Source organism: Argopecten irradians, chromosome 15 (assembly GCF_041381155.1).
Source record: "Argopecten irradians isolate NY chromosome 15, Ai_NY, whole genome shotgun sequence".
NCBI classification, from domain to species: domain Eukaryota; kingdom Metazoa; phylum Mollusca; class Bivalvia; order Pectinida; family Pectinidae; genus Argopecten; species Argopecten irradians.
The window spans coordinates 16,023,134-16,049,608 of record NC_091148.1 but is presented as its reverse complement, the minus strand read 5'-3'; the positions used below and the strand labels follow the sequence as shown (position 1 = coordinate 16,049,608).

The 26,475-nt window shown below is 34.3% G+C and overlaps 1 protein-coding gene across 3 annotated transcripts; it reads right to left on the bottom strand.

Moving 5' to 3' along the window:
• Nucleotides 1–624: 624 nt before the first annotated feature.
• LOC138309044 (uncharacterized) lies at nucleotides 625–18,001 on the bottom strand. 3 transcript variants are annotated; one of them, XM_069250145.1, is made up of 3 exons: nucleotides 17,654–18,001; nucleotides 6,459–6,557; nucleotides 625–2,022 (listed from the first exon to the last, which is right to left on the bottom strand). In XM_069250145.1, the coding sequence occupies exon 3, from the start codon at nucleotides 1,992–1,994 to the stop codon at nucleotides 1,356–1,358; it is 639 nt and encodes a 212-aa protein (XP_069106246.1). In that variant the 5' UTR covers nucleotides 1,995–2,022; nucleotides 6,459–6,557; nucleotides 17,654–18,001; the 3' UTR covers nucleotides 625–1,355. The 3 variants fall into 3 exon arrangements, with proteins under 3 accessions (XP_069106246.1, XP_069106247.1, XP_069106245.1); XM_069250146.1 differs by lacking the exon at nucleotides 17,654–18,001 and adding an exon at nucleotides 9,880–10,035; XM_069250144.1 differs by lacking the exons at nucleotides 6,459–6,557; nucleotides 17,654–18,001 and adding an exon at nucleotides 3,617–4,368.
• Nucleotides 18,002–26,475: the final 8,474 nt, after the last annotated feature.

The following is a 26,475-nucleotide window of genomic DNA, read 5'->3' as shown; positions in this document are numbered from 1 at the left end:
AAAGGACAATAACATTGCACACAGATATAGGTAGCTGCGGGTTTGTCCTGGCGGTAACCAGTAAAGGATGTCCTACTATTGCACCTTAAGATGATTCAGCACTCAATACAATCGCCACTGGTCAGTTTGACAATGAGGAAAGGCACTTGACCATTGGCATCGCGATTTTATAAGGCACACAAGTAGATTCACTAACATTTAAATAAGTATAAAAAAAAATAATTATTTCTTCTAGCTTTGGTTTGCATGTGATTTGTCGGTGATAAACAAACTCTCTGAACGAAATTAGTGTTCGTAAGTATTTCAGAAAATAACTAGCACTGTCTTTGCATATAACAAATTTACCTGCCTTGCGGGTACTGTAGGTACATGTATTTATTGAGGAGTCAGGCAAAAAAATGTATGTTTCAGGTTACTACCCTAGTTTTTACTTCCGTAGCTATTTTATCACACTTTTCAAAACAAAATGTAGTGTGTGAAGTTTTCAAAGATTTTACCTGGCTTTAGTTTATCCAGATAAAGTTCAATATGGTAATGAGAAATAAAAGACTTCTAGCCAGCCTGACCGACCCTATTTTTTCAGTCATGTAACCTGAAACATGCATATAATTTTTGGCCTCATTGTTTTTTTAGCAAAACCTGCTTGTTTCTATGAAAAGTGAGACGTTATGCTCAGAAGCACATTACGTCATAATAGAAAACTACCCACAGGAGCGGATAACTCTGTCATATGCAAATACAGAATCTACTACTCAATAGAAAATTAAAAAAAACTCAAGCGCTTTGTTACTACAACAAAAACATAATATGAAATACATAGTATAATGTTTATCTAATATTAGATATTCTTTTAGGAAATTGATTAGTATTGTAATATAAACTAATATAACATTTATAATTTGTATGACAGTTTGAGCATTGTTTCTTTCCCTTGATTGTTGCCATTTATATCAATTATCACATCAGTTAAGTAAAACCCAAAGCCAAAAAAAAAAATGAAATCGAAAATTTTGTACCATTAAGGTTTCACACAACCAATATATCTAAAAAAATATTATGTTTTATGAACCTTGAACTTTTTGAATGAATACAAATCAAATGCTTCATTATATTTACAGTATTCACATCATATCATCCTTTAGTAGCCAAATACTTTTTATAAAACCACAAAAGGAATCAGTATGCCAAAGTTAATGAAATATTGCAAATTTTGACTATGTTGTGACAAATTAAGGCGCGCGTACGGAGGTAAACAGTAAATGGAATATCACAGTCTGTGTCGATGAGAATCCACATGTGTTCAATCATCTTCGAGGAATATCAAAGCACACATGCGCAATCTTACCGGAAGTGGACTATTTGTCCGACTTCCGACGTTGTCCCACAAATGGAAGAAAACAAAATGGAGATGAGGGAATGTCGTCTGCTAAAGATTTATGTTCGGGGTCACATAAACTGACGTCTGCGCCAGCACGTGCGAGTCTTTTCACTGCGAGTGTATTGTTTGCTCGTGACGCATAAAATATTGGAGTTCTATCTGTGTTATCTGTTTTATTCACACTCGCACCATTGGCTATCAAAATATCGATAATACTGACGTCACCGCGGTGGGAGGCTAGATGTAAGGCAGAACAGCCGCCAGGGAGACCATCTGGCTGTCCCATTTCTAAGTCCACCTCAACTCCCGCCTTCAAACTAAGTTTCACAAGTTTCCGACAGCCTCGTAAGGCAAACGCATGGAATGGCGTCCACCCTTCCACGTTTGTCGTGAACACAATTTTTGCATAGTCTTTTCTGTATTTGATCAAATCTTTGATGTGTTCTGTGAGCGCCTCCTCGTCCCGTTTAAGCATCCCCATCATTGAAATAGCTTCGTTCTTGGGGTCGTGCTCAACTACTTGGTTGTCATTGAGATGGGGAACTTTTCTCTGATCATTGTCTGACATGAGTGGAGGTTTCTTTGACTTACGTGTTAGGGTTGTAATACTCAGCATTTGGCTACTCGTGGTCGCGTTAGATTGTCTGTAAAAGAAAACAAACAAAATCAATGCATTACTTTACAACAGTCCGGCTAAAATTGTCTGCACCAGAAATAAACAATGCATTACATTTCCCATAGCAGCCGATACCTTCCTGAATTTCCGCATAACTTTCGATGGCTTTACAGCAGATGTTAATATAATGATGTTTGGTAATATATCTGGCACTTATTTAACTTTTAATAAAGTAATTAGTAACTTCAAACTGTAATTCAAAACTATGCCGAATATCATATCAGTTATATAGTTCTTCTTGATTTGTCAGTATAGAAATGAAAATAATGGCACATTAGCTTGAAAAGTGTGATAATATACATTATATACACCAGACATACCGATTACGAAAAGGATAGAATATGCATATGTATACTATAACAATGCTCCCGTACAAAAGTAATGTCATATACCTACAAAAGCACATTGGCGAATATTCATACTTATGTTTATGGCATTTGAAGGAAGATACGCATTATCGCGGGTAGAACTGGGTTTTACGTTAATTGTGTTTAAATACTTTATTATGGAAAATTCCTTTCATTTTTCTTTTTTTTCTTTCATTTGATATTTGTCATTTCAACAAATTTTATTGACACGATCTTATAGTCAAAAGTATTGAATAGCAGGCAAAGCCTATATAAATTCTATGAATTCTTTTCAAATTTTAACGATACAAAACATATAAATTGCTAGGAACATTCGCATTTTTTCATTCAATTTTGACTCAAGTAAATGTCTTACTGGGGAATTTAATCTTTTTCATATATTTAATGAATACTTTTCCATCATTGAAGATATCACAATTACCAAAATAAGCGGAATTCTTATGTGTTTTGACGTTTTGTTAAATAATGGAATTGATTCAATTTGATTGTTATTGAAAGAACGGAAATCAATATCAAACTGCGTCAAATTAAAACATAACATTTCAAAATAAAATTGTTTGCAATGGAATAGCGTTTTATTAAACCAGTAGCATAAGATTAAGTTTCCAATGTGGTCTTTAAATGATTACGCTACCAATGGTGAGTTAACGATGTGAAAATTGATCGCTTTAAGTGAAAATAGAAGCTACGTTTCGACTCTATGGGTAAAATGCTCTCTCTCTCTATATATACAATGTATACATATACATGTATGTCATTGAAGAGAAATCGATCTTACCGTATAAGCTTATATCTGACTTCCAACACTCATCAGATTTATACAGTTATTGCAATTCCAGTAATGGTATTTAATGGAAAATTAATAATTACCATACAAAATATTGCAATATTCCAGTTAACTATGTATATATATGTCAAAGACATAAAATCAATATCTAAATCTGGTGCATATAACCACTCATGAATTATACGCTAACAAATTATTAATAGCTATAATAATACACATATATAATGAATGGTACGCTTCCAGTTTATTTATTTTATAATACACATTTATTATTTTCTATATACATGTAGTTATTACTTTGAAATCGTAAAGTCTTTGCTGAGAGATTCTATCGTCTAAGACTTGGTAACTCTAATACCCTCCAGTACTAGTCGACACTGAGTTAACAGAAGATTCGATTGGCATACCTGTTCACATAGGAAATGGACAGTCCCATGAGCCAAAGTTTCAATGTCCAAAATAATGATATCCTTTACGATGCATCACGATTTTAAAAACACGCACTGTCGGCGTGAGCCAAATCAGTCATAGAAATGGTCAGATGTAATCCAGATTAAATGAAATGACCACTTCTCTTTTAATCCCCATAGAGTATCACGTCTCGTAGCTTAGTTCTACTCTACACCCGTCCTGATTTGTGACCTTCCAACGTAAACCAATGCAATGGTCGCCGTGGAGATTACGAAAACGGTAACTCGACCCTCAACCCGTCACGCCGTGAACCTCAAACAGACCAACTGGGACTATCTACAGGTATCGCAGAAACCCGTGACGTCATCTTCATTCATACACAATTAAACTCCGACCCGTGGCATTCACACTATAGTTTGCTTACATTTGGCAGGCGCGACTTATATTTTCACACCACAATTAGCTGTGTTTTTTTTAGAATAATTATGGTCTACGAAAGCACCTGTTTAAAGCCATACACTTTATTTAAATCACATGTCTCTAGATAAGAACAATATTAACGTGTTATACCTTGTACAATCTATAACATCGATATATTTACTGTTCCCTGCGTTAGCTAGTCCTTACCGGGTAGGATCGATTAATATTTAAATCGGCCATTGGCATATAATGGGAAGCCCGCTCACTAAACCTGTGCAGGCTTGCGGACCGGCCCTTTAAATCGTGACCATATGCATTGTTTTCATGTAGCCGTAGTCAAAATTTACAAGTACATAGGAACCTAAACTCTTTAAAGGCCGCACACATATGCCTACCAATGTGTGTTGTAAAAATATTGATAATCGTGTCCAATTAATGGAACACACGTAATTTAAGACATGGAAATTCACCTCGTCGTCAATACAAGGAACCCTAACACAGGAATGGCTACAGCTTGGTTGTCAACACATATATTAAAGGAAACGGTTATGGAAATGCTATACTGTGATTTAAATTTTTGTACTATAATATATTTTCGAGGATTATCTTTCAAGTTTCTTAAATGTTTAGTCTTATGACAGGCTATAGAACGTGATACCATAATTTTGATAAACTTCGCTAGGTATTAAAATTCGCAATTTCGGATGGATCCGCGAATTTAGCGAAATTAAAACCCCGCGCATATTAGCGATTACACAGTATGAAACGATATGGAAATACCGCTTAGTTGTCAACACACTTGGTACAGAGTTGTGAAAGAAAGTGTGCTAATTATGATATTATTTTAAAAAGATAAATCCATCAAATCAAAATCTCCTTTACAAAAATGCTCAAGCGAGGTAATCTAACAACTTATAATGCATGAAGTCAATGCTTTTCTTACTCAATCCTCTAGCCATGTGCATCCGCGTCTAGGTAGCAGTTTCGAAAACCTTACAAAAACAACCAACTATTTACTAACTCAAAATATTTTAACCTTCAAACGTTATTAACCTTCAATCTTTATAATGTAAGAAGCAAAACAAAAACAAATCGAAGGAAAGTCCTTAATCTAAAACAGAATTTCGTAGCAATCAATAACATGGATTCCATAATAAATTGTAATCCTATACCAAAATTGAGCACACCTGGCAAAAGGTGGTCAGGTTTCTGTGTGTAGGAATGACCTAATAAGCGGATTACTATATACGTCAGAATGGGTTATATTTGGACAGACAGCAGTCAAAGTGCTTAGGCTGCAGGGATCACTACACAATAGCCACTCACAGCGTTATATCACAATCCACCAGTGCTTTTGGTTAAAAAATATTGATTAACTAGATACTTATAATTTTAGTTACGTCAATAACTTTGTGCATTTCTATCATTTCGTATTTGCATGTTACAAAGTTATCTGCCCTTGCGAGAAGGTATTGATTGTGACGTCACGTGTTTGTGAGCATAACGTCATATTTTTCAGAGTAAACGACTTGAATTTCGCTCTCAAAATAATGACGTCACAATGGATGCCTAACCACAAGGGAGGTAACTCTGTAAGATGCATAGACGAAATAACCAAAGTACTGTAAAATAAGATAAATTCGCGGTGATAAATTCTCGCGTTATTTCCTACAGGACGACTTATTGTCGACTGATTCATTCAATTAATTTTCCTGTTATAGACTAACTCATTAGGTTAATTACAATTTACTAATTATTCGGTGTACTTAAAAATCAATCATAGACCATTATAGTTTTGGGGAGCGTTCAAAGTTTCACAAAACTTGGTAGAAAATATAATTTCAAAAAGTCAATAATTCTTATAATTAAATTTGGACAGCATACAAGTTTTATTCAGTTATCCTGTTCACAAGAAAAAATTATCGCACGGGAATATACTAGTAATTAGTAATATTGAAATTTTGTCCAAAACATATACAGAAACTGTTAAAATATTCTAAGTTGAGTGAAATATTGGTTAGAAATGGATTAGCTATGTAAAATAAAAAAAAATCTCAAAACATTAATTACACCCCAGAAACCTCACAACATTAATTACACTCCATTACGTTTCGGAAACCTAAACCTATTAAGATGTTATGAAAGAATATGTTTGAACGTAAAGAATGCAAACAGGTATGCGAATTGTATGCCTGTTACTGTAGAAGTATAATAGAGTTAAGATGAAGAAGGATGAAAACTTATATCAGCAGTAATGGGAAAAAAATTACCGTACGGAATGCATAGTATCTATATTTCTACGGCATCCTCGGTAACCCTGGCGATATATACACTAACGTAGATAAGTGTAGCGTAGTGTAGTGCGATCACCCGTGGGTCTCCGACGACGTTTCTAGGTAAAAGAAATATGAAACTTACCTGAAGGAAGAAAAGATGGTGGCCTAAATCAGTGGTTGTGTCGGATTCTATCATGCCTAGCTTGTCATATTACACTGTATCATCACCATCCAAATTGACCTATAAATAAAACACTGGTTAGACATAATAGTTTAAAGACACCTGACTTGTGATTATTTCCTATGGAAATATAAGTACATCTACTTTCGGGGGACTTGCAGAAAATAAAAAGGGAGGGGGGTTTCATCACGTTTATACAAAAATTCAATAAAGAGAAAATACATATACCTGTTGGAAGATACAACTTAAAAATGCTCAATTGCCGACAGAGCATAAATGATATTCATAATTTGAACAATAATTGGTGTTTAATCGTGTATATATATATATATATAATTAACACAAAAAATAATATAAAATAATTTACTTCGCCTTTGGTGCATGCGCAATCAGTACTACATTCCTAAATATAGTGGCACGGATTTTTTTCGGGATGCAATCAATCATTTTTTTTATATTTTTAACGTGAAGTAAAATTAGAACTTTTCAATGGTGGTAAAGGTCTAAAGTAAGTAACTTTTGTAACTGTAGAAAAATACTAAATCGTCTGCTCCTGTTTTTAATAGTGAAAAAATACCATTTGCCAGCGGTGGAGCATCTTTAAGTATCTTAGTTTACTACATGTGTTATTTTCTCCAATTCTTTAACAACACAACAAAACACATCAAAAAATAAAACAAATCACATCGCAACATATCATAAAATATACAATTACAAAATGTTTATCTTAAACCCCAAACTGGTCATCCTGGATATATGAGTTACTATCACTGACGTTATATCCAACAATCTCGACATCCAAGATGTTACTATCACTGTCGATATCCAAAGTGAATAAAATAACAGTGATAGTAACCCAAAGAGTATCGAGTATGAAATCTACTTTGATGTTCATACCAATTAATGCTTTAATCTGGATGATATGGTCGGAAAAGGGCGACATACAAACTTTGTATACAATATACTTTAGATATGCGAGCTTGCTCAACTTATTAATAAATGGTGACAATAAATTGATTTTAGGCATTAGTACTTTTAAAATACTGTAAAACATTTAATTTTCGCGAATAAAATATTTCGCATTATCTTTTTTTTCCAACATATTTGTGAATAAAAAAAATCGCGATCAATAGGTTTTACTAACAATCTCAAAATTCATTTAAAGATTAATCTTCATTTTGACTGCGTATACGGCAGTATGTACGCAGTAGGCACCGGGCATATTCTTTGGAGCGCGTTACAAATCAGAGGAGAAAAATCTAAATATATGATTTTTACAATCATTCCTTAATCACATGATGAATTCGTGTCCGAGCTCTCGTAAAATTACTTGAAAATTTTACTTCGCGGAAATAGAGTGAATCACAGTATATGAACTTTAGTTTCGTTATGATATGTACCATAGTTTAGCGAAATGAACAAAAAGACACTGTTATAAATGTTTAATCATATTTAAGTATAAAGTAAAAATAATTAACTTCTTAAAAAAATTATACATTAATTTCCTAAAAATGTCTCCATCTGATTTCTTAAATTAGTCAAGTAGTTTATCTGTTGGCAATTGTAGGATTCAAAATATTTCATTTGTCCAATAAGGTAAACGTCGTTCAGTCATAAGAGATACTGTTTTAAAACACGTCCAAATAAATGTTATCATACGAATACATTAACTTCTTTAAAATGGTCTCCACAAAGTTTCGTAATACTGATCATAATTGCAGCCGTAGGCAAACGTTTAAGTTGTAAAAGGATTCAAAATATCTAAGAGTTTATTTGTTCAATAAGGGAAATACCGTTCTGTCAAATTAACTTCTTTAAAACTATCTTCGTGTATTTTCTTTCGTTATAACGATAATAATGATATCCCTAGAGAGATGTCAAATTTTAAGTCGCAAAAGGATTTGACATATCTAAGACCATATCTGTCCAATAAATATCTTTTCTCACCAACCTGTTCACTGGTTTTTCTGATTTTACCACGCTCGGGGAAATCACGAGACGATGAGATTAGTAGAGCTAGATTATTGTGACAAAGTCTCGTGTCCTTCTTTATTGATAAACACGACTAACTACCTAATAGTGTCCTAAATTATGACCATCAATATTTGTTTGTTTAGTAGCCTTATTTTGATATTTACATGGAGACGACAGAGTATTATTTAAATCTGGTTGTATTACGAAATAACAATTGATGTATACCCTTGCGTCAATAACACAACATTTAATGACTGATAATTAGTATTAGACATTTAAATAAAGTTTGGCTTTTACAAATCTTTTATTCAACTATTTCAATGTCCTTGAAAATATAGGACTCTTACCAAACCATTTTTAGATTCCTTACAATATCTTATTTTTAAACGGTCGATACTGTTTAAAAGTTTATAAAACGTTATTTTGACATTATCTTTTAAAGTTTTTTTTTCAGGCTTTATCGGGTTTTTATGTCTCAGTAATGTTGACATCTGTTTTTTGTGGTATGAAAAAATGTCATCTTCTAGCTTTTACATCATCTATAGAGAATTTAGAGCGATTCGCAATAAATATATATATATATCACACTAGAATTTTTTTAATTCGTGAAGAGAAAATTACTTACGATATTAGTTACTTTTCTTTCAAAATGTCATAATATTTCACACATGCAGACGGGTAACTACATCCGGGTCCAGTTTCACGAAATTTCCTTAAATCTAAGGTATTCATTAACTTTAAATTCTCCATAGGAAAGCATTATTGCAGATTTTAAGGAAGGCGCCAATTTAAGATGGTTTCCTTAAAATATGTAGTGCTTATCTATAGGGAATTTTAAGTTATAGGATTCCTTAAAGATGCTCCACCGCTGACAGAGCATAAATGACATTAATTATTTGAACAATAATTGGTGTTTAATCTTATATATATATATGTCTAATTAACACAAAAATAATATAAAATAAATCATTTCATATAGAATATAGTGCCACGGATTTTTTTCGGGATGCAATTAATTATTTTTTATATTTTAAACTTAAAGTAAAATTAGAAGCTCAAACTTTTCAAAGGCGGTAATGGTGTAAAGTAAGTAACTTTTGTACCTGATGAAAAATACTAAATCGTCTGGTCTTGTTTTAGATAGTGAAAAAAATACCATTAGTTAGCGGTTGAGCATCTTTAAAATTATGGAATGTTCTTAAAAATTGTCCCTGACCCCCGATATAAAAAGTATTCTAACTGTCCCCAAAGAAGGCACCACAACTTGCTTGTACGATTATTTCTCTTAAATCTGTAATACTTGTCTATGGGGAATTTTTTAATGGATTTCTTAAAATAAGGAATGTTTGTGAAACCCCTGGTATAAAAACTGTCCTATATTTTTTTCAATAAAACGTTTATGACCCACCTGTTGTACAGACTTCCTGTTCTTATCACAGTAGATGAAACAAAATCTCAGATCTCAACAACAAAATCCTTACGTCTGAAGCCCTTTTCGCATAAACTATAAATCACTCATTCATACGAAACGTAACGATATTTATACACACACTTTACTTTTTGTTAGCACACAGGTGGATTGGGAAATACCCTAGAGTGAAAACGTGCTCTTACACACAAACTCGTATTGCAAAATGTCATCAACAGGTAGGACAAACAAGTCAGTAAATTGCCCTTATTAATGTTTTCCTGGAAGCCTCGGATTTATTTACCTGGAGACGGTTAATGATCTATATCCGGTAAAGCTTTGTGTTGCGAAATATCAGATAGTTCGTGAAAAAATTGAGACGAAAAGGAGCGAATTCCGAAAAAGTGTTGTTTTTTTTAAATATTTTTTTAATTCATTGCTGTTGATGATTAATGTGGTGAGAAGTGTGATGGATTGATAAGGATAAGTATTACACAATGCAGTAATAAATTACCTATTATGTAATAGTGATCGTAGGTAACAATTCCGAATTCGCATATTACAGAGTTATCTGCACTTGCGGGTAGGTATTGATTGTGACGTCATGTGTTCGCGAGCGTAACGTCATGCGTTTCGGAGAAAACGACGTGAATTTAGCTCACAAAATAATGACGTAACAATCAATACCTACCCGCAAGGGAGCTAACTCTGTAATATGCAAAGACGGAATATACATTAATACATATAAGTTTGAAGAAAAGGGTTAAAAGCCAGGGGTAACAAAAATAACGAAAATAATCTGGGACAGGGTAAAAAGGGGTAAAATAAACAGCAAGTTTATATATAGGATCATCCTCGATACTCTATCCCATATCATCCTCGACATTCCAGTGGTTAGTATCACTGACGTTATATAATGGATATAACGTCAGTGATAGTAAGCCCTAGCCCAAGGACCATGAAACGTATTAAGTCCAAAACTGTCTGAAGTTTAGAATTAGCCAATCAAAGATAACGTTACAAAAAGTTACGTCATTGGCGAAGCAAACAATTTAGTCTAAAACTGTTTCATGATCCTGGGATCAAAGGGCTTACTATCACTGACGTTATATCCACTATATAAACGTCAGTGATAGTAACCCCTGGAATGTCGTGGACGATATGGAATAGGTTAAAGAGAAAATAACGTTTACATATTATGGGAAAGAGTGATCGAAGGTAAAAATTAAAAAAAAAAAGTATGTAATGTTGGACTACTTTTCTTTTCACACTTATAGTACACACTGACCAGATTGATTGCAGGAATATTTTTCAACCCAAATCGGTAAGTGCATTTTGTACTTGCATTTGCAGAGCTGATAAATCATGCTTGAACTCTAATGTGTCAACTTAATTAGAAAAAAAAAAAAAATCCCGCTGATGCATTGTTTTATGATGAACAATAGGCAGACATTTAGAACTCATTACTGAATTCACTGACTCAACACCGATATTACGTAACACCAAAAAGGTGAAAATCTATAACAGCCACGTGATATTGACGTCATCAATATTTGCGTTAGTTTAAAATATATAACAATGAGTTAAATCGGTCAATAACTACCAAGTTTGGTTAAACGTACAAAGTGGAGTCAAACAATAGCTAATGTTTACATTTCTATCTGGAAGTACGGCGCATGACGGTGGTAACGGTATCCAAGATCGATTTCTTCTAACACTAAACAGAACGGTCACGTGACATTAAGTTTATTTAACGTAAATCACTCTACACAAGTACCTGTCGAGAACGCGAATTAAAGCACAATCGATCTAACTTAAGACTGGGTACAAATGTATATACAGTAGAGTATTTCATTTAAAATCTGATAAACGAATCGAGTCTATATACGTTGGAATTAGAATTAAAGTAATTTGTTTACTAAAAAGTACTTTTCATAAGCATTGTTATCTGATATACGAGTCTATATCACAACGATCACCCCTTTGTTGTAGATTTGAATAAGAATTAAAGTTTAATATATTCACTACGAAATACTTTTCATAAGCATTACTGATCTACGATCAATGCCTTGCAATTGATCCACGTAGTTTTCGCGTGAAACATTTACTCACGTCTTACAAGTTTTTATTTTATCTAAATGCATTACAAGCATACAGGGAACAATTGATTTAACACATTTTATTGCAAATATATACAAAAGGATTGGGTACAAGTTTTATGCAACTTATATTGCCACCCTTTCCAAAATACAGAACGAATACAAACATGATATGCAAAGTAATGAAATATATAAATATGATTAAATAGTAAATAAGAACACTTTGGAGAGAAAGAGAGAGAGAGAGAGAGAGAGAGAGAGAGAGAGAGAGAGAGAGAGAGAGAGAGAGAGAGAGAGAGGGGAGGGGAGGAGTAAGGAGAGGAAGAAAATTCAATGTCTTAAAATTGTAATACTAAATCGACTTAATTAATAAATAATAATTTGCGGCAACAGTTGGACTAATTATCTCGTTCTTTGCCTTCCCTCTAAAAGAATGTCCATCACACTCCTAAAATCTTTCTCCTAGCTGTTCAGGTCTTCCATCAAATCCATAAGCAATCGTCAGGGAACAATACAATCATCTTTATTATTAATATGACATGGGAACGTACAGGATGGCGGAGGACAAAAGATAAGTCAATACACTTATGTGCTATATATGTATAACACAACAGAAGCAATATTGATGCGAATGACAAACAACAATGTTGAAAAGAACTATGAAGCAATTTTATCATTTAGTTTCTCGCGGGGCAGTTTTTCTTTTCTCTGTAGTACGAAACAGATATTTACCCAACATATTCAAAAGTTTAACATTTTTACTAGAGAATAATTAAATATAAACTTATGCAAACTTATTCGACGATAAAAATACATTTTCATATTGATGTATGCAGAAGCGTAGGAAGAGTACAATTGCTAGGACATCCTCGGTCCCAGACTCCCGTATATCATGTAGCCGCACGGAAGTTAGCGATACTGCGACTTCATCTGGGATCGAGGTTTGCATGTAGTTATGACAAGGTTTCAAGCAAAAACGTAACCCCATACAATTATCCCCTTAGATAACTGATTTTAACCTCTGTCTAGTTCCATTTTTATCTTTTATTTTATACAATAAAAATATCACGAAATGAATATATATCCAAGCGTGAAACAGACAATCTCAATGTCACACAAAAAACATGATTCGCTAGTTTAAATAAGGCCTACTCTATTGCCTTCAGTGAGCAAGGAAATTCGCCAAAGGTTATGCAACTTGTTTTAAACTTTTTCGCTATTAGACGTTATGACCTTCCTGTAAAATTCTTATCACCCTGTTAGTATCCAATCTAGAACCTTCGGCACTTCCGTAAACGTGTATATGTACTATTTTCTTGTTTTCGGAAATTGCGGAAGGTTTCTGGTTGCGTGAGTATATATACCAGAGTCACATTTCTTCATTTCACTCCATCAGTTCTGAAGGAACAAACTGACGCAGTGAATCAATTATACGAAGGGCAGCAACTCAGATAAATATGAAATGTTCCTTTAATGAATCTGGTGCGTATTTAAATGTAAATGTAAACTTTATTTATTTTACATCGATTGAGAAACAAGTTATACAACTTGTGTAAATCACTCTCGATGGCCCGGATGTAAGCGCGCGAGGGGTCTTACTGTGGGAGGAAACCGGAGTGCCCGGAGAAACCCCACGTGATTTGGCAGGTGACTCCCTAACCTTTTCACGTCCATGCCGGGGATCGAACCCCGGCCGGCTAGGTGAAAGGCGATTGGCTTAACCACTACACCACCCGATCACCCTGGCGCGTATTTGTTCCTAGCTAAAGTAGAACATGATCTTAATCTAACATTAGAACGATTCCCGTCATTTTCTTCATTTCATTTAATTTTTTTATTATTATTTCACCTATTTCCAATTCAACAGACCAGAAGGTTCACTTACACAATAGATAATAAATTAATACTAAAACATAAATATAAAATATCACAGTTAAGAACTATTAAGTCATTATGAAATAATTGACTATTTCAGTAATAAGACGCACGTGGTGTGCTTATTGTTCCACGTGTACTTAACTTGACTATACAATATCTACTGTACTTATATGTATGTGCATTGTCGTAAGACTTATATATCTCATTTGGAATCATGGATTGCCGGACCATTTTTTGATCAGAATAAAAGACGATCGCTATGATAAGACATAAGACCCACTTACAGATTTTTTTTTACAAAGTAATTTAATTATTAACCAATGGACATCACGACTTTGACCGAGTTCTTTCAAATACCAACGCAATGACCTCGTGTTCTATTAATATTGAGTTTACGTTTTGCAATGTAGGCCTTCGGTTAATGAGGTTTAAAACCCGAGAATATGCCCCTACTGAAATGGCAATCAAAACATTCCCGGCGAACAAAGTTCGATTGGAAAGTAAATATGGACTATAGTTGGAATTCGTATTTGCTTTTACGTAGAAAACGTATTCTAATTTTTCAACCTTCTCAGGTTTCCTGAAGTAGAACTTAACTTTTCAGTCAAGTTATAAAGGACTCCTCAGTTTTCATGATCGAGATTGTCGATTGGACTTTTAAAAATATTTGTCCTTGTAAAGAGATTTTGACTAAACCGTAACTTCAGTATCAGTGAGATTTTAACATCTATGACGGGGCTACAATCAAGTTTTGTCATTAGATTAAGCATTCATAATAATTGAGTAATTGTAGGAGTACTCAGTACCAGTTCATACAATTTTAGGGGTAATTGACATTTTCAATGGGTATTTTACTAGTGTACTCGTCTTAATCGGAGCACTGAATCATAGATCATCGAGATACAATGTAGTTTGAAAAAATGACATGAAGCACCGAATCATAGATCATCGAGATACAATGTAGTTTGAAAAAATGACATGAACTTTCAAGAAAATAAACCAAATGCCACCATTTCTCGATATCGTTGGGTACCGTGGTAGCTTGAAAGAATAGCACAGTTCATCGAGATAAACAGACTGAGTCTCGAGACCAAATTGTGCCAGCGATTTGATACAGATAGTCAGGGATCGATAAAAAAGGCCCATCTGTTAATGCAAAGCTCACAATCTTTCCATTCGCTCTAGTAGGATATCTTCATTTATATTTAGGGAGTCTTCCAAGGCAGGAAGAGGCCATTTGAAACAATGACCGCTGTTTTCGACGAGTATTCATGCTTAAAGATGAAAAAATTGATTTCATCTCTTGTAATATTTCACGTGTGTCATGTAAAATTGTAATTTAATTCAATATTATCAAACAATTTTAACATGATATGATTATTTATTTAACCACCTCCATATCTTAATTATGTTTTTAATCACATTTGAATGGCTCACATCTCCGAAACGACTCATTGGGCTGCCATGATGCTTCTAGTTAGAAAGTCTCGCGCTCCAAATATGGCAACTGGTACCATATATGGAATGACCTAGTACATTTTTTTACTACGAAAAAAATATAATGTCACAAAGTTTTTAACATGGATTTTACATTTTTTTTCTACATTCCAAATAATGCTAACATTTGTTCAGTTTTACAATGTTTATTCTTAGTTTGTTAGCTTTTTTAAAACTTTTATCTGTTGAGTGTTTCATTTCGTCACGGTTTCTGGTTAATCAAACATGGCGGCGTATTGGCACAGAATTATACTTGTGTTGTGTTTGCCTTGGAATAATAGTTTGATGAAAAAGTTTGTGAATTGAATATTGATCATAGTTGTCAGAACAATACAGTTGCATATGGATATTATCACGAGAAAAATCAAACAAAAAGCGACATTTTTCACATCGGGACTATCCACATCGGGACTTGCAACACTATCGGCAATGGGGTGGAATTCATACAGTATGATTATTCGTTCTTCCCTAAGCTTATTGAAGATGAGCTTACAACACAAAAAATATGCAAGATTTCCGCCGTGGAAAGTCTTTTCGCTGTTTTGCCATCTGGCGTAGTGATAGTCAACTACCGCGCGGTATTTACATGTATGACGTCGGCGGGAAACAGAAGACGACCCGCGTTAAGAAAAAAAAAAAACATTTTATATTTTTTAATCATATTGTTCAGAAGGTGATGATACATATAGTATTAACGGTAAGTTAATAACTTTTGTGACTCTACAAAATTATTGACCTCGTTTTACATTCCCATTTTAAAAATTAAAAGCATTTTCGGAAAAGTAGTGGGCCTTTAAAGGGTATGCATACTAATTATCTGATCAGGAGGGGTGATGGGAAAACATTATCCACATCGTTTCAACCCTGGCTATACGTCTCTGTTGAACCTTTTTAAATTTGGATCATTTGAATTGTTGGCGGGTGGAGGGGACCTGGACGCTCATTTCGGTCCTTGGAGTCAGATGACAAAATTATCTATGATCCACATTATACATTAAACGCTTGCAATTTTGACATAAGGAAACTAGCTATAAAAATGCAGAAAAGTCTCATTTTTAAATTCCACAAGACTTAAACATTGTCCAGTTTGAATGGGGAGGGGGTGGGGGTGGGGGGTGGGTGGGGTTGGGGTTTAAGGAGACTGCGACCTCAGAAAATCAGAAAAGCATCCTTAAAAAGACACACATGGATGATCGACACAATTACCCCAGTGGAATGTGATGTGTCGTTATAGGGATATGAATGTCATTATGTTGAACTGGTTTACTGCCTCCGTGGCATACATACCCAAGTTACCAGGGAGGTGGCACAACTAGGTCATAACCCCCTCCCCTCTCTCCATCCCCTCCCCTTTAATTCCTCTTCCCTCCTCCCCCAAACGGAGCACTTTGCTGGTGCAAGGTTCGCACATGCTGAATTATAACTAGACAGTAACAATAGCTGCAATCACATAATACACATCGAAAGACTTGGTCATTAGGTCACAACGTAATAGAAAGTTCAGATAACACGATTACATGTCGTGACTGAAATTCCCCCTCCCAGTTTGAAATAAAAGTCTGAAAATGGTAAACCAACGCTTGGAAATAGGAAACCAAAGCATGTAAATGGGAAACCAAAATAATCATAGCTCTGACTTCCTTCAGTCAAAAGTAAAAAGAAAACAGGATATACATGAAGTACATGTACATCATAGATCTTTGTATATATATATTGCTTATCTTTGGTATACCAATGCGTTTCCGCAATCAATCACACTCGTTCTACAGTATATATAGTGACATATATATATACATAGCATATAGGCCTACACGCGTACGTATGTCACTTCATTTGAAATTCGATCTATACATTGTTGTAGCTGTATGCTTCTGATTATGTGGATAAACAAATATCAATAAAGTGAATTATAATGTCTATTATTAGCCCTATATATACGTATCATGTGTTATGATGTATTATATATAACTAACATATAAAGTTCTACGTATAGCCACCCCTCCCCCTCCTACCGTATATAGAGTATAGAACTTGTACCTGTTCAGGTAAGATATCAGTGGTCATTTTATTGTTATACTGGCGATGTTGCATGTGAATCCATCCATTATGCAAAGCTTCCACACCGACACTTCAACACCCGGGGACGTATACGGCATGAAGGAAAGATATTCAATGGAACACATACTTAATATTGATTTTTTTATCTCTCATTTTACCTTGATAACGGTATAGTGATACACTTTCACAAACGACTACAAACGACATAGGTATGATATACTAATTTTGTTTATATGTCTTACCTGTGTGTTTGACTCGGACACGTGCACTATCGATGGTGTAAGTTGTGGAAAGTGTTCTTTGAAAAGTCACATAAATTTCTAATCCGAACTGTGTATCCTTTATGAGACTTTAATCCACACCTAATAAAACCGCGGAACGTCTTTGTTTTGTAGCACACAGACAATGTCATTTGATATTTTGCCGGCAAAAAATACACATATGTAGTATGATCCGTACACCTGTGTATCCATATGTATGATACTTACTGACGTAGCTTTAGAGGCCGACACGCACGGACGAAACGCTACTGCTTATATAAATGGTGTCATGGCATAGTTTTAGTTTATATACACGCCATCACACAATCGGCAACAAAAAGATCTGAAGTAACTTTGTATACAACTTTAGATTTATTGAATATGAAACTACTGGGTATGACGAGAGGGGTCAAGAGGTCACATTGCAGACGATGTATTTGTGTAGTATAGATAGCGAGTATGTCGTGTATTGCATGGCGTGACACGGTGTATCATACTATGATGCTCGCGTGGTATACTACTTCTAGAAGTATTTTCAGCTATATCTTATTCCAGAAAATGGGTTTAATTTGTAATCGGACTCTTAATTTGACGGAGAAGAATTTGGATCCTGTTTCTATCGTTCTGTGAAATGTCATACGACCTACGTCCATGGTTAAATGACTACATGTCACTCAATTATTATTGAATAAATTATTTATATGGTCAATGTACATAAATAAATAACTTGACTGACATATTCGAACATTGTGATTATAGCTAGGTTGTTTAAAGATGCTCCACCGCCGACAGAACATAAATTATATTCATTTGAACAATAATTAGTGTTTAATCGTGGATATATATGCCTAATTAACACAAAAATAACATAAAATAATTTATTTTGCCTTTTGTGTATGCGCAATCATTACTTCATTCTATATAAGATATTGATCCACGGATTTTTTTCGGGATGAAATTCATTATTTTTCATATTTTTAACTTGAAGTAAAATTAGAAGCTAAAACTTTTTAATGGTGGTAATGGTGTAAAGTAAGTAACTCTTTTAACTAAAGAAAAACTCAAAATCGTCTGCTCCTGTTTTTGATAGTAAAAAAATTGTTAGCAGTGGAGCATCTTTAATAATCGGCACGGGAATGTAAAAGCAGTATGTATAATTACACGAAAAGTAAAAAAATCGGATTTTACACTATGATATTGTATACTAGTGAACACGAGAATATCGATATCGATGTATAACACGAATCAATAATGTTTCCATGTAGATAAATAAAATGCAGGAAGTATTGTACATATTGTTACTTTATTACCGGATTAATTGATCAAAAATAACAAATTTCTCAGTATGAAATACGGATATATTAATAACGTAGAGCCAATTTATGACGAACACAAGCGGTTATTTCACGAATAAAAGCGAATACGATAACGGATGCCCTCCCGTGACGGACAAAGTCGGTAAAATTCTCCAAAATTGCGGATTTGAAAGAAACAATTACGAATATATAACGCATATATTGAGGAAAACAGATCGGAAGTATTGCGATTTTTACGAAAACAAATACGATCTGTTGATAATGCATTGCGCAACTGTAGCGGAAAGAACGGTTGAGTTGCGCATGTTGGGCATCTGAATTGCGGTGGTACAAGAAGGGCGTTCGAACCTTTCGAAATAGCTTTTCACAAAAACACGACTGCAACAAAGATGAGCAGAGTGCATCTCCTATCTTATCTCCTCCTGATGCAAACGAGGTCCAGTCTGTTTCGAACTCAAATCAAAGCAGATAACGTTTTCTTTTCTGACTTTGAAACAATTGCTCGGCTTAAACGTGTATGTTGCCAAGGACCCCCGTTATGCCTACTACAACTACACTTCTCGACAGGCTAGAAATAATAGGCAGCTATGTCGATTTCTGCCATATCTATAGCTTTGGTTTACGCGACGCGTTTGTTATGCATTCGCAAATTGTTCTCAAATCAAATGCAAAACAGACGTTATATAAAAGCTAAACTCATTATACATTCGCTACAAATTTCTTTAATTCGTGATGTCGACGTGACAGGTACGCTATATATTCGTTTTACAAACTGTCCCAGTTCGATATCAAATCGCAAAACCCTGTCAGTTGCGGATATCAACGAATAACAGCGGATATACAGCGCATATAATAAGCATGTATTGATGAATAGCGTATGTAATGCGAATGATTTCCGCAATCCAAATTTTTTGCAGTTCAAAAATCCTGGGAATGAAAAAACATGCCTTTGCGGATAATTGCGGATATTGAGCGGCCGATGCAAGTAAGATTTACGAATATTGCGTATGTTCAGCAAATATCAGCCAATTTTGTGCGTAATGCATTCGCAAATCTTCCTAAACGCCAGTGGGACCGGGCCTTAACATGACTTTCCGCAGGGTTTTGTCCTTGAGCCATAGTTGTTTGTATTTCATTTTGTTCTAATTCGCCAATAAGATATTCTGGCATAAAATATACCTTGAATCTATATGCATATATCAAAAGCACTATATATATACAGGTATTTTGATGTGGTATATACAGTTATTTAGTAAAATTCCAAATATCATGTGAAAACCGGAAAAGACTGTTTTTTTGACGGAACAGCTTTAAGCTTCTTAATTGATACACCTTTATGTGTAATGTTCAACGTTGCTGCTTCAAATAATTATCATTTTTCAATTTGTTTTATTGTATTGATATAAAATATTTTATAAATTTGACTTACTCGATTTTTTAACTTTCAGAGAATCAATGTATCTGTAATACTCGATCTGCTCATTTGTGTGTAATTAAATATTACTGTAATATAACATTGAGAGTTACTATAAGTATATAATGCACACGTTTATATGAAACAGAGTATAACGAGGATCACGCTACACATTGACCTTTGACCTCGGAGTATCACACCAGGTCACGTATATCTGAGGTCACGGGATAATTCTAAACGAAACGAGGTCAAGTTTGATGAATCAAAATCACGACATTAGACACGTGTATGAACTTTATGGAACGCTTCAAATTAACAAAAACAAACTTTTGGGAGTGGTAATAAGTCATCATAGACATTTCATCTATTTAAATAATCATTCACTTTCATCAGTATATACCTTTAAATGTATTGTGTTATAGTCGTTCACATTGTACCACCTTTCGTGTGTGTGTGTGAAATCTATTTTTTATGTAAAAGCAATTTGAGCATTTTTGAATACCAAAATTTCATTTTCTTCCTTGTTTGTTTTTCTTTTGTTTCTTGTTTTGGTTTTGTTTTGTTCTTGTTTCTTTCCTTCGTTTTTTGACATTTTGTTGTAGCTTTAATTCGATCACCATGTGCTACGTCTATAAATGTGCTCACTTAAAATAAAACATAACTGCATACGTAAATTAGAGTGATCTTAGTATTGCTTTTAGTTTAATGAATTTCTCAAAAATATTTTGACTTTTAATGTATTTTATAAACGGTGTAAGCACTAAAAAGAAACTTGTTTTGCTACTTGTGTTGCACTCATGTTTGATAGCCTGTTTGTCAAACATGAATGCAATTAATATTTTTTTAAATAACATTATTAATAATTGGACAGAAGTCGGTGGTGTAACGGTTTGCTAGTTGCCTTCCAAGCAGTCGATCCGGGTTCGACTCCCGGCCGACGCACCTTTGTTTTTTTTTTTTACAAGATTCACCTCAATTAGCGGTAATCAGCTAACTACTTGTGGCTAAGAAGAGGTAATAATGGTGATAAATACAGTAACTAAGAGAATGGATGAGTGAATCATATCTTTGTTTTTCTAGCTGTTCCAATATTTCTCAGTTTTTCTTACAAAAATTGATATTTGTGATTTTTTTAATGAATGCATATTTTATACAATGTCTATGCCTTTCTTTTGAAATACTTAGTATTGTTATGCAATTTTTGTAATGAATATGGGAAATACAAATTTGAAAGAAAAACATCTTACAAAGTTGCATATGGTATCCACCTAAGATGAGATACACGCAGTTGTTATACGCGAAATTTGGTATTGACGGTGACTATCACATATATTAATAAATGTTACTTCTAGGGTTTATACTTTACGAAAGCTCGTAAAAAAAACCATTCTGTCTGTGCAATCACAAGATCTGTTATAATTTCAAAACGAACAACTAATACCAGTCCAGTCATATACAGCTGCTATTTAAGCTGACAATTAACGCAACATGGTGTTATGCAAGGACGTCCAGTACACCTATGCACGTATCAGTAACATGTGTATAATAATTCTTATTTTCTAGTATTTGTATACATTTACAAAAAGTGTAGAGTATCGATTAAAGGACTAGAAATCGGAAACTTCTTACAGAACAGCCGACTATTTTCGCAGGAATGATATTTTCGCGATTTCATGGAACATTGCCATAATCACGAAAAGTTGATCAGCAAAACATTGAGAAATTAAATGCATGAAATATATTATAGATGTTACTCATTTACAGTCTTATTGCTGAATTTTACTACAGCAAAAATTTCATTTTTCCCGTTTTTAGTAAATTTTTCCCTATTTTTATTATTTTCTTCGCGTTTTTAGTATTTTTTTTTCCATTTTTATTAATTTTCCCCGTTTTTAGTTATTTTTCCCTATTTTAGTAAATTATTCCCGTTTTCAGCATTCCCCCCCCCTTTTTTTTAGTAAAATCACAAAAATTTTAGCTCTCGAGTATAACCGGGTCAACGTTTAAATGCTTCACTCAACATCTCTGTGTGTTTTGATAGATATTTAAACACGTGACATTTCTCTTGTCCTTACTATACATTTGTCCCACAATCAGGACATGAAAATGTGGAATGTAATTGTCTCTCTAGATATCCAACTTATTCATTCACCCCTGAAATTTCATAATGACCTAGTCTAGTCATTGATTTAGAGGAGCCTAAATGTGTTTTCAGGTGTGAATAAGTTAATCGTTAAAAATAATAAAGACGACATTTTATCATTTATTATTAAACTACTTTCTTGATACAACATTTTTTCTTCACGTGAATTTGACGTGAACCGTGACAAAAAAATCACGTAAAAATTTCCACATGAATTTTACGTCAAATTCAAGTGATTTTTTCACACGAATTTCGCGTGAAAAAAAATCATGTGAAATTAAGGTGAAGAAAAAATTCACTTGAATGAAAGGGCCTTCACGTGAATTTCACGTAAACAATATCAGGTGAAATTCACATGAAGAAATATTTCCAGTGTATATTTTATCTAGGAGTCGAGCCCTCGTCCTGTTGGAGATAGTCTGTGTTATATGACATACATTGTATAAATGCCAACATTATCTTTGATATCCCATGAATTACTATCACTGTGTCGTTATATCCATCTCGTGAACATCCTCGATACTTCAGGGGTTACTATCACTGGCGTTATATATAAAAGGTCAGGACAAACAATACCTCATTAACTAACGGTTACCACATGAGTACGATATACTTCATATGTATGGTGAGTGTGTTTTGGGAGACTGTGGTATTCTATCTATTGACGTCTTGTATTACTGGAGCTCAAGTCGTTATCAGAAAATATTGAAGTTTTACTGTCAAACACATTTAAGTCATCCGATATGAATCTTCCCACTTCCTTTCTGCTGCACATTAAGCGATAGAAGAGACTACCATTGGATACGATGCGTTACGTCAAGAAAAGAAGAAAAATGTAAAGTCTTCTTTACCAGATTGAAATATTATAAAAAAATATTGTATGAGACATTTAGGAAAAGGATCCAAATAGGGTTGCGCATGCGCGATGAAGAGTTGTGTTTTTCTTCAACAGTTTATGTCGATCAGAGAAAACTGTGAATTAATCAAGCTGTTATCGATTATTATGATGTGATACTTACCGAAGAACATTGTCAGTACGCGATGATGTGATTTTGCGGAAATATTTTTGTGATGTGAGACGTATGTTTGGCAATATGCAGATTTTTATTGATGTGAGTGAACACTTACAAAACAAAATGGCGGCCACCGCGACAAAATTTTACTTCTGTTAGTATCAACAAATCTACACAGTGCCGATGAACGAATCCAGAATAAACAAGTATTTAAAATTGAAAATACTTTGTGTGGTATTTCTGGCAGCAGTGAGAAACGGAAAATCTTCATTGCCGACAGTAAAGGAGTAAAATTACGTAAGAATGCTGCAGATAAAATCTTTGGAGATGGAGTAATTTGGTAGTGCCGGGGAGGCAAAACAACAAAGCAGGCCTTAGAGTATGTACTGCTAAATCTAGAGAACTTCACACGGGAATTCGGCAACATATTTATATTAGTATGGACAGGTACTTGTGACCTGAAAAGGAAAGGAAAATATGGACATATTGAACTGAGTGATTTGCTGCCAAATGATTTAATCGTTCAATACGAGTTTCCGTCGCGATATTAGAATGCCCATACTATTCGATGTTGATATGGAACACATTCAAGGACAGGGAGGTGCCAAAACCACAGTTGGAGGACCAAAGAGTTCTTAATGATAGAGTGAATGTACTCAATAGGCTTATAAGAGATCCCAACACAAAAAAATAATATGGATACTCTAAATCTAAAACTGTCTCTGGATTTTTGAACAAGGACGGTGAAAAGTAACACAGAGAGATTATATATGCTTCAAGCAACTATACGGTGTGATCCATCCTAACAACTTAATGTGCAGCGAAAATAACAACAAAAATTTAAACAAGGTAATATGGGATGTGTGTAACAAAAGGGATAACGTAATCATTGTCGGCGACTTTAATTACAAGAATATAAACTGGGATCTGGAAAGTTACACCGATGCAGAAGGATCAACGACATTAAAATCACTTGATTGTGTTAAGGAGAATTATCTTTTATTAGGAATAGTGATCATCTAATTTTAACATTAAAGGTAGAATTAATACTGGATAAAAAGATACACTGAAGAATAGGTATTGTTTTTACAGAGGAAATTACGACAACATGAATGAGGAACTCGGTTCCGTGGAATTGAAGAATGATTTGGAAGAGGAAGGGCGGCGTCCCTCAGGGAAGTGTATTAGGCCCCATTCTCTTCCTAATGTATATCAATGACTTACCAAATTCGGTTAGAAGTAACATCAAACTATTCACGGACGATACAAAAAATTATGGAACCAATAAAATTATAGAAGAAAAAGGAAGGATTCAAGAGGATATAAATAAGCTTGAAATATGGTCAGAAAAATAGCAGCTACATTTTAATATTTATAAGTGTAAGTCTCAGGTCACGGATTCAAGCACAGGAATATTCAATTTTGAATGAGGATGGAAATGTTTTACCATAAAAAATGACACCTCGGAGAAAGATTTAGGCGTAACATTTGATACTGAGTTGATATTCAGCATTCACGTTGCCAATTGCACGAAAAAAGCAAATATGTTGAATGGATTGATACGAAGCACATTCAAAATTATGGATAATGTTTATTCCAATATACAAGTCGCTAATTAGACCACAACTTGAATATGTAGTAACAGCATGGTGCCCGCTATCAAGGAAGGATATTGTGGAACTTGAAAATGTACAAAGTAGGGCAACAAAACAGGTTAAATGCCTCCATGACAAAACATATACGGAAAGACTAAAACCACATGGAATTCCAAGTTCTACAGTATAGAAGAATTAGATACGACAGGATACTAAATAAAATTGATGTAACCAGTGCACAATTCTATTCATTCAAAAAGAGGACAACAGAACAAGGGGTCATAGTAAAAAGCTTAGAAAAACCAGGACTAGGTTCTGATGTAGAAACAATTCATTTACGATTCGAGCTGTGAATGTGTGGAATAGTCTCCCGGAAAATGTCGTCACTGCAGAAACACGCAACGCGTTTAAATCCAAACGGAGAAATCACCCTTGAAATCCAGTCCTAATACATGTAGCTACTGATTATACCATGTCAGGTCATATCTGCTACAAAAGATAGTGTATGGATGTAATGGATATAGTATAGTAATATAAGTGACGTTGCATATAAAAAAATAATAGCCAGAAGAAAACACAGTTTTAAGTGTGGACAGTTATTTTTAACTTCTTATTGAGTATGTGGACATCTATGAGTGTGACTCAGCGATGTATGCGCAACAAGTGAAAATCTTATCACCGTGTGGCTGCCAAAATACCTTTTCCTTTTAATTACCCAGGTTTTCATCCCCTATCTAATTGGTTTGTCCTTAAATGGCACTTGCTGTTAGAATGATATCCAACTAATCAAACCCTTCCTCAATACTCCATGGGTTACTATCTCTAACGTTACATCCACCTCAGGACCATGTGAGAGTAAAACTGGAGGCAACAGAAGACACGGACATTTTTAGCCTTTAATATTAGTACATAAAATGTCCAGAGGTGGATATAACGTCAGTGATTGTAACCCCTGGAGAATCGAGGATGATCAAACCGAGCGTGTTACATGTAATATCGGTCAAATTTCATGTTACAGTCTTGAGCGAGAATCTGGTGTTTCACACTATTGCTCCTATTGGAATGTTCAAGTCGAATCGTGAATTTAATCAATTATTGATTACTACTTGGTGGTGAATTAACAGATATGCTTCGGCGCCTTTACAAAGTGAGAAATGTCATTTATGTAAGTTGCTATTCAAGCTCAAGTGAATATGATACTAATAAACAGTTTATTAAATCTGGCATTAGCAGATTTATTGATATTTGAGACAGGTACGTGCGTGTAGCGTATTATATAGGTTAATTGCCTAAGGTTTTCATTACCCGGTAATCACTACTAGT

Excerpts from the sequence above, each read along its gene's own strand:
- LOC138309044 (XM_069250144.1), bottom strand. The coding sequence starts at position 3,645 with ATGGGACTGTCCATTTCCTATGTGAACAG. Across the intron at positions 2,023-3,616 it reads TCCATTTCCTATGTGAACAG|ACAATCTAACGCGACCACGA; the intron begins GTATGCCAATCG and ends TTTCTTTTACAG.